The sequence below is a fragment of the Rhipicephalus sanguineus genome, chromosome 1 (assembly GCF_013339695.2).
Source record: "Rhipicephalus sanguineus isolate Rsan-2018 chromosome 1, BIME_Rsan_1.4, whole genome shotgun sequence".
Taxonomy (NCBI): domain Eukaryota; kingdom Metazoa; phylum Arthropoda; class Arachnida; order Ixodida; family Ixodidae; genus Rhipicephalus; species Rhipicephalus sanguineus.
The window spans coordinates 67,093,592-67,103,236 of NC_051176.1; the positions used below are offsets into that span (position 1 = coordinate 67,093,592).

The 9,645-nt window shown below is 47.3% G+C and overlaps 1 protein-coding gene across 1 annotated transcript; it reads left to right on the forward strand.

Moving 5' to 3' along the window:
- Positions 1 to 7,970: 7,970 nt before the first annotated feature.
- LOC125759048 (adult-specific rigid cuticular protein 15.7-like) lies at positions 7,971 to 8,836 on the forward strand. Its single transcript, XM_049417271.1, has 2 exons — positions 7,971 to 8,099; positions 8,369 to 8,836. Exons 1-2 carry the CDS (start codon positions 7,971 to 7,973, stop codon positions 8,834 to 8,836), a joined length of 597 nt encoding a protein of 198 aa, XP_049273228.1.
- The last annotated feature ends 809 nt before the right edge of the window (positions 8,837 to 9,645 follow it).

Consider the following 9,645-nt stretch of genomic DNA (forward strand, 5'->3'; position numbering starts at 1 on the left):
CTGTGCGTCATAATACAATATAAGGAAAATGTACAAAGTATTACACCAATGCAAAATATAGCACAGAAAGCAGGTATACGCTAGGACAACTGTTCATGAACTGAACAAAACCTTACGCAATACCCTCAGGTGGCCCATAAGTCGCATGAATCATGGGAGCAAACGGACGAGCTAAGCGTTATCAAGTAAGTGTATGAGCAGATGTTTTCGAAAGGTGTCGTTATTACAAAGCAGGGCGATGCCTTTCGGTAGATCGTTCCACAGGCGTATGGTGCACGTAAATCACGAGGAGTTAAAAACACTTTTAGCGCCGAAAATGCGAGTGTTGCTGTAGTTATTATGCAATGTATTCGGTAAGTAAGAGGGACTTTGTAATTATGCTAGCGTTGACCGAGTGACATGGGCCTATTTATTAGATACATAAAGGGCAACGTCTCGACGGGTTAATGGATGGAGTGAAAGATCGAACTTTAACTGGGTTACACTGAACTTGTTATCGTAATTCCGCTATAGACAAAGCGGCAAGCTTTGTTCTGGATTGCATCTAACTTGTCTATTAAGTATTTCTGATGAGGTGACCAGATGGATGAAGCGTACTTTAACTGCCGTCTGACAAATGTTTGATAGGCTTGTTCACGCAGGAGTGGGGTAGCGCTTCTTAGGTTGCGGCGAAGAAACCCTAATATCTGGAAGCATTAGCAGTGATGGTAGTTAAATGAACGACCCAAGAAAGACTTGGTGCACTTATGTCGTGTGGTTCTAGCCATTGTATCCTGGTTAATGGTGTAAGGAAAATACGAATAAGCTGATTTGCGGGTAAAAGAGATTACGCTACATTTGGCATTGTTAAGAATCATCAGCCATGTTACTGCACCAGTCGTCAATGCGATCCAGGTCACTTTTGAGTGAGAGGTGGTCATTAGTATTTTTATTGAACAATAAACGATGCGTTCATGAGCAAAGACGCGCATACAAGATGAGATGTTATTTACCTGATTATTAATGTAAATTAAGACTTGTAATATGGACCGAGGACGCTTCATTGTGGCACACCTAATGTGACGTCCGAGGGGGGAGGAGAGTAGTGATTATTGACAACGGCGAACTGCTGGCTTTTGTTTTTCCCTCTCTCTCGATCTCTGCGAATTACGACCTCTGTTTTGACGTCGCGACACTGTGTGTATGTTGCGAAGTTTTTTTTTCTTCTTTTTTTTTAAGGATCAAAGGTACTTTGACCGTTTTTGTCTATCAGCCGCCTGCTCTCGTGGTCGCCTCGTTAACTTGGTATACTATAGCAAAATTGGCGTAGAAAGATATGAGTGTGTGACAAACATGAGTGCGAGTTCATGACATGAATAACATGACATACCTGTCGCGTACTTCACGAAACCATTTCCCACACTCACGTGTGCCGCATACCCGCATACGCGGGTCACGTGTGCGGGTATGCGCCACCGGTTATTCACAGTCTATATAAACACAGGACAGCGAAAATAGACGTTGAAAACTTTATAAGACACTATGCGTGGATTAAACAAAAGAAAGACGTCGCACCGCTTGTAATATGTCGTGATTTTAATGTAGTACACAAACTATTACATATGTGCACTCATGACTCGACGAGCTTTAGTCTAGCGTTGCTCGTCCCGGTAACAATACGCCAACGTGCGCTGCTTACACTTCATTTCGATAAACTTGACGTCTGGGTTCTAAGGTGAGTGCCGGAGCTACGTCAGACAATGAGCTACCCTTTAGAAGCCAGTGTATTCATTCAAAGTGCCTGATAAGCGCACGATATGCACACTACTCAATTTACACAAAGACGTCGATGCACCAAGTAAGACTCGGCTCAAAGTGCGGCATAAGCAGCTACTCGCTGACTGCTTCGCACGAAATCGATTCACACAATGCATGGGGTCTGCCGGAAATTTTCATTCAGCGCGGTTAGTACCGTTTTCCGAAGCGCGAGCATTTACTGTTGTTATAGCTTTAACTTCGGAGAAACATTGCGGATTTTCTGAAAGCATCGTGATAAAATACCGCCGCTGGTCACCGCATGCATTCGCCTCCATTTACATTGTCAGGACTATGTAGTCGCTTTTATGGCCAAGCATAACATTGCATGATAAGAAATAAATGGAGCGCTAAACGCGCAACAAAAAGAATGCACGCACAGAAAGGAAGAGGTGCAGACACGGACAGAAAGAAACAGAAAAATCCAGCACATTTTTTTAAATAGATTTTTATTTTTCTTAATCAAACTGCGGGATTGTGCAGCTAGGTTGAAGAACACGGATAGACCGTAAGTGTACCAGAAATGAAGCTTAGAACTACCGGAAGTTGAGCTAGCTGGTGGGGAGCCATCGTGGAAGAAAATAAGGCGTTGAAACACGGGCGCAGGATAGGAGACACAAGTAACACTTTCTTTAACTAAGTAACTAGATCGACTTTCTGTCGTTCAAACGCACACATACGCTGCGTTAAGCATTTAAATGTTATTGAAAATAAAGCTCGTGCCCGACCACCGTCCCTGCCGAAGGAGAGGAGAGAGAAAGGCCGAAAGTGCGAGGTGTAATACAGCAAGGGATCTGGATCGTCCCCGCTTTTGCATGCATCCCGGCCACGCCGCGCACGCTCGGCCGCATTGGCTCGGACAGTATAAAAGGGCCGCCGTCCACCGCCTGAGGACACAAGCGATCTCGTCACCGCAGCAGCAGCACCAGCAGCGAGAGCATCAAGCAACCATGTGGAAGGTGAGAGCAGAGTCGGGAAGCACGGTGGTTGCACGAGTCACGGTCGCCAAAAACGTCCGACCACCGTGCTCTTCCGACTCCCGGTCATTGCGATCAGAACGTGTCCCGAAAGGAAGTTCATTGACAATTATGAATACTTCGTAAAAGAGCTGACGTATATTGAGAAAGCATCAGCGTCCATATATGGCTCTGATTTTCGATGAACATCCAACGCTCACGCGAAATCGTTCTATCGTGGGAAATTATTTGAGAGGCAGATTAAGAGAGCAGTGTAGACAATATGAGGGCATGAAGTGATGAAAGATTTCGAATTAGAATGCAGGATTTTGAGGTCATGGATTAATTATTTGCTCAAAAGGGCTGACTGTCTTGAAGCACGCAGTTACACTTTGGTTTTCTTTCGATGAAGTTGCCTTGTTTGCACCATGAGTGGATTGCAGTGGGGATACCAATGACGTATGTGAATGCGTCTAATTTATTTACTCTTTGCTTTATAGATTCAATACATTTATTGAGCTCACATTCAGAATTTACTCAAAGTAGAGTAAGTAAATCTATTGTTATCGCCTAGCAAGAACCTCTGCTCCATGCACCGAAATCATAGACACTCACAGTGCCGAACGCGATGTTTACATTTTTTTTATATGTCTAGCACCTTAAGTCACTTTAAGTCTAGCACCTGTTGTCACCTTTGAACTTGTCAAAATGTTCCTTTGAACTCTCTTTCGTACATCGTAAATTAATGTGTGTTCCTGTCCAGGCACGTAGCCAGAGAGACAGTACGTGGAGGGGCTGCAAGAATAAACAAAAGGAATAAATGCACCAGCCTGCGCCACAAAAAGCAGGGTTAGCCAGAGAGCGAGAGGTGACTATACATGCGCCCGTCAAATAGGTGACAGGGTTGAGACTTTAGCCTGGACCACCTATTAAGTGCGAAGCATTTCTTAGCGAACCTCAGGCACTTTGAGCGTTTCTATCTATCTATCTAGCCGCCTACGTCTGGGTGCTCTTGTGATCGCCTCCTTCACTTGGTGTAGACAAAAATTTGCATGGGAGGGTAAGAGGGCTTGACGAATATGACTGTCTGATCATGACATGAATGACGTGAAAATCCTGTCGCGTACGTCGTCAAACCCTTTCCTCCAGACACGCGTGGCACATATCCGTGTGCCTCGGGCCACGGTAAGCGGATATGCGCCACAGTTGACTGATGGTTTATATCTTCCCAGGAACGGCGAGAACACACATCGGAAATTTAAATGCGAGAGCGTTAAGAAAAACCAGCATCGGCAGTGCTCATCCGATGAACATAAAGACTAAAAGCCAGTATTCCAGCAGGAGTCGAACCCAAGCATTCTGCGTGGCAGTCAGGCATTCTACCACAGAGCCACGCCATGTCTTGAAACTGCTTTGGAAAAAGACCCTATGCAGGTGTAATGTCGGTGCAACGTCAGTGGTGGTTGCAGTGCTGCTATCTAATTTTATAACCAAGCAATTAACATTACATATTTATCCTATGTATATGTTACAGGCGTCATGCCGGGTTAACGTCAATTGTGGTTCCAGTGTTGGCTCCGCTTTTATTTAAGTCTAATAAACATTACAATTGTATTGCTATGATTCAGCAAGCTATATTCAAGCGTTGCTCGACCCCGGAGGAATACGCTAACGAAAGTTACGGATGATATTTATTTATTTATTTATTTTCAAATACTGCAGCCCAATGCAGGGCTATTGCAGGAGTGGGGTACATACAATAGGAAAGAATAACAGTAACAGCACAACAAGTTCTTCTTCAGAACAAATATCGCCACCTCTTGAGCACAACCGGGTACATAAATGAAAAGAAGAAGAAGAAAAAAAAGGACAACAATGTCATTCAAGTGCCTGCCAAAAAATCTGACATATTCATTTCACGAACAGAACCGGGTAGATTGTTCCAGTAGGCAATAATTTTCGGAAAAAAAACTGTATTTGAATATTCACGTCATCGCACCGTCAATGCACTTCATTTCGATAATACTGACGTCAGCGCTCTAAACTGAGTGCGGACGTTACGTCATACCATAAATTACCCTTTAAACACCAGTGTAGTCAATGTGCCTGGTGAAGCCACGATGGGCACACAACTACTACGCTTAGAAAAACACGTCGATCTGCCTCGTCACGTTTGGCTCAAAGACAAAAAATGCAGCATAAACAACTACTCACTGATTGCTTCGCAAGAAACCGATTCCCACAAGGCGTGGGATCTGCCGAATTTTTATCCTCCCTAACCGTCCCCTGAGACCCCTTGGGCCATGGTGGCGGTCAGGACGAGACCGGTGATTTGTCGTTGAGCATCTTCTTGGTTGAGTAGCGAGGATTCCAAAGATTATTTGCTATTATTTTGCTCGTCAAAGCTAGGACAGGTTCCAAAACATGTGGACTAAGCACGCTGTGCCGTCACAGTGCCTACACCGACGGCTGTACAGAGTGTTTCAAGAAACGTGTTCGGAAATCCTCAAAAACCGGGAAAATGAGGCATTTGCTCGCTGCCTTCAGAATCACCTTTTCTATTCTATATCGGTAAAGACATCATCTAGGACAATAATTGATGAAATTAAGTTAATTAACATTTTAATTAGTGGAGACAGGCGGTCGGGCCAAGTTTGGGAGAATTGAAGTCCTTCGTGCGAAGAGTCGATTGCACCTTTAAGATTTCGAAAAAACGGCCTCTAGTAATTTCTGCGGAGTAATGAATTTCGACCAAATTCGCTGGCGAAACCGAAGCCCCGATGAGCGCCTGCCTCGTCGTCTTGTATTTCTTCTCAAGTGTGACTGTGCTTCAGCGCTACAGTACGTCAATTGCTCTGAAGGGGTTCCTCCTTTTGAGGGGGGGGGGGGGGTTAGACAGCACTGGTATACAACGGATATGTGCGCTGCTGCGGGTGAGACCCTGCTCACATCAATATTTCTGATTGCTGATTTCGAATCGCTTATAATAACCCTCACAATCTTTTGAGTCAAAGCCAGCGCAATCGCGACTAATTCTTCAGCCTCCGTTTCTCCTAATGTCTTACGCTGAAGCACGAGGCAGATTCTTCGTTTTCGCGCGCAATTATCGCTGCGTATAGCCTTTGCCGGGCACGTGTGCGACCCCATCTGTCCACAAATTTTTTTTCCGGCGGGAGGGGCATCTTTCAAACCCCCCCGTGGCAACACCACTGCTGGTGTCATATAACAACAGGCACGTAGGCAAGGGGGGGGGGGGGCGAAATTCGCCCAGCCTTTTATATTCCCGGGCAACTTTTTTTCTTTTTACCATGAAAAGACTTTCTTTCGAATAATTAGGCCTTGCCCCCCCCCCCCCCCCCCCGAAAAAAAAAAATCCTGGCTACGTGCCTGTATAACAATAATCATTGTTGGGGTTTTACGTCCTAAAACCATGATATGATTATGAGGGACGCCGTAGTGGAGGGCTCCGGAAATTTCGACCACCTGGGGTTCCTTAACGTGCACCTAAATCTAAACACATGAGCCTGAAGCATTTTCGCCTCCATCGAAAATGCGACCACCGCGCCCGGGATCGAACCCGCGACCTTTGGGACAGCAGCCGAGACGGAACATTACCAGGTGGGTACGCTAGACCTCGTGACAACTATACGGCTTAATTCATGACAGAGTGTTGCCTTGCCGCGTTAAAACAAATCGTTCCGTTAAACAGATAAACGAGATGAATTTCCGAATCGTTCCGTTTACTTATGGGCGATAATCGTGGCGATAGACAACGCGCAGGCGTAGGACTGCAAGGAAATTAACGCGGGCTGAAAATTCTCACACCTTGCATCCGGTGCTGCTATAGTGTATACAGTAAAACCTCGGTGATACGATCGCGGCTCGTACGAATTTCGTGGCGATACGAATTTTTCTGTGCTCCCGGCCAAGGCCCATTAGCCTGCAATGTATTTGAGTACGGTTGTTGCGAACCGATTTTCACCCCGCGACGTTTGATACGAACGTACGCTAGCGCACAGGTACGAACAGGTGCTGACCGCGCTGTCGCGGAAGACGTGGCAGTCGCGGCGGGTGCGGGCATGCGTGCTACGCGACCGTCAGCGGTGTGTCGTTGCCTCCGAGATTGTGCGCGCGTACCTTGGAGGCCTTTATGCGCCTTCGCGTTTAGATTACAGATTGCGTTGACGTCGCGTTCCTTTTTTTTTTCCAACATGCTGACGCGTGCTGTTGTGCTCGGGACAGCATCGTCTTTGTACTGTGTTAACACGTGCCTGCCACGTCGATGCAAGCCATGTCCTCCCAATCAGACGTTCTATGAAACAAGACCTAAACTTAGGCTGCGGATCCATCATGAAGTCCCATGAAAAGTGGACGAAGACCCCAAGAGATAAAGCGGACTGTCTTGGCGAATGAGCTAGGCCTCGCAACGTACGCGCACACATGCCAACTCTCCAATTTGCACGGGAGACTCCCGAATTTTGAGCAAACCTCCCGATAGTGCGGGCACGGCCGTAAATCTCCCAAAAAGCACCACCGCGATAAGAAAGTAACAGCAACAAAGGACAACGATTGTAAAAATGTCTGGCCTTCATCTATCGCGTGCAAAGCGCCTCTTAAGGTACTCTGCATCTCATGCAGAAAAACGTTTAAGATCAGGAAGGGGTTACTAGCGGTCACGGGTCGCATCACATCTGGTTCATTAATCACACGAGCACATGCACCGTATATTTGCGAGCACAAGTATGATCGCTGACGTCTAAAAACTTTACTGGCAATTATTTAGAGCTGTTCATGACGTCAGTGCGGCCCTGAGAAACAATAAATCAAAACGTATGCCAACTTCCTTTTGCCGCATACTAATTTTCCATGTTTTCTGGTGATACGAATTTCGGATGATACGAATATTTCAGGTAACCTCGCGAGATTCGTATCACCGAGGTCTTACTGTAATTCAACACATTTCGCTCTTACAGTCTAAGCTTTGCGCTGATATGCGATTTCGGCACGCGGTTTCCCAAGACTTCACGCTTAGCTGTTCATCTGTATATATCAACGGAAATGCACGACGATTAGAGTAAAGGACAGTAAGATTCCATGTGTTATTACACATGTGTTATACATTGCATATATGCTTGCGTATTCGACTCCCGCTGAAGAGCGTCGCTCTATACTCCATATTATATGCAGGCAGTGATCTCCTCCGCCCTCTTGTTCGCCGCCATGGCAAATGCCGGTAATATCCGTGGTGGATACGGTCGCGCAGCCTTCGGCGGTCTCGGAGCAGTCGGCGTCGGGTTCGGAGGCGGACGTGGCTACCTTGCTGGCGGCGGTGGCGGTTACTATGGTGGAGTAAGTATATAGCCAACTAAAGCAGCACTACCCCTAACACCACGGAATGCTTAACAGGGACGCCATACAGCCTTAGTAAAGCACATAATTTTAGTTCAGCTGACCATGCATATAGAAATCGATAACTGACTATGACTTCGCTTAACTGTTTCACACAGAAATGATTTATCGCATGCGCTGTATGAGCAGAAAATAAGGAAAGTTCGTCTGTTTCTGGTCGTGCGTGTTCGCGAAGTGTCATGGGTTAGCGTATACCGTTCATCGTGCAGGGTTACAGAGCCTACGAAGACAACAGGCCGAGGCCGTACAATTTCGGCTACGTCGCTCAGGCGGTGGGCGGTTCCAGCTCTCGCCAGGAGGTAGGCGATGGCAACGGTGCTGTCCAGGGAGTGTACACCATCACCACGGCCGAAGGCGGCCAGCGCAAGGTCAAGTACACGGCCGACGCAGCAGGCTTTCGCGCCGTGGTCGACACCAACGAGCCCGGCACGCAGAGCGAGAGCCCCGCCGACGTCGCCCTGAGGTCATCCTCTCCGCCGGCCTACCTGCTCGCCGCCAAGTACGGCCCGACTGGCTCGTCGTACGCCGGCGTCAGGCCGCGAGCTGTGTACGGCGGAGGGGGCGCCGCCGCATACGGTGCCTCTGGTCTTTACGGAGGTCTCGGAGGCCGAGGCGTCGGAGCGTATGCCGGTGGAGCCGGTGTCGGACTGCACGGAAAGCATGGCGGCTGGCACTAGGGCACCTCCTGCGCATAATTTACCTCGACGTATATCCTGGTCTACGGGGCGGAAGTGTCAGTATGCGCACTTCCCCGCTCGCTGGATGCTGCGGCTGCTCAGGGTAATGGGGACACATTAATTCTTTTCTCTGCCTGCGCTTATAAAAAATAATAAACGTTCAAACATCGTTGGAATCCTGCCTTAGCCCTGGTGTATTTGCTGAGCGAGCAGTTCTGCATGATTTAGCAGCCGACGAAGCACTGTCAGGCGCAGCGGAGTTTGAAGGAATGCCTGTGCAACAGTGCGAGCTTGCTATCAATCGCATAAAATATTGAGGTCTAAATTCGCGGGGGAAAATGTGTAGCGGACTGAGAAACCTTGTGCACTGGCAAGACACATATTGTCCCAGATATTCCCGCGCTGAACAAACAGCACATCGCAATCCCTCAAGGAATCCAAACATACATGTTCCTGTTGCTATCCCATCTGACGCGAGCTCTATTTAACATCTTTGACGTGCCTCTATTTTTTCTTTCATTTTGTGACGTCTGGCTCTACTTCATAGTTCGGTTAGAAGTTGCGCACAGCTCCACATCATCGAATTATGTTGCACCGTTTAGCCAGTCATGCTGTAAACGTAGCTTTCCATACATCACCTGTTGAGGCCGACATCTACAAGAACAAGAGAACGGGATTCAGGGCCCGAATGCACTGTAGCGATACTGAATGTCCAACAGAGAAGGGAAGTGCAAGTGCAAACAACGCGTTTCATCATTTAGCACACTAAGCGGTGTCTACAGGACAACAAAGATGCAATGGGGACTCAC

Coding starts and splice junctions, on each gene's coding strand:
- LOC125759048 (XM_049417271.1), top strand. CDS start 7,971: ATGGCAAATGCCGGTAATATCCGTGGTGGATACGGTCGCGCAGCCTTC. Junction 8,100..8,368: donor GTGGCGGTTACTATGGTGGA/GTAAGTATATAG, acceptor TTCATCGTGCAG/GGTTACAGAGCCTACGAAGA.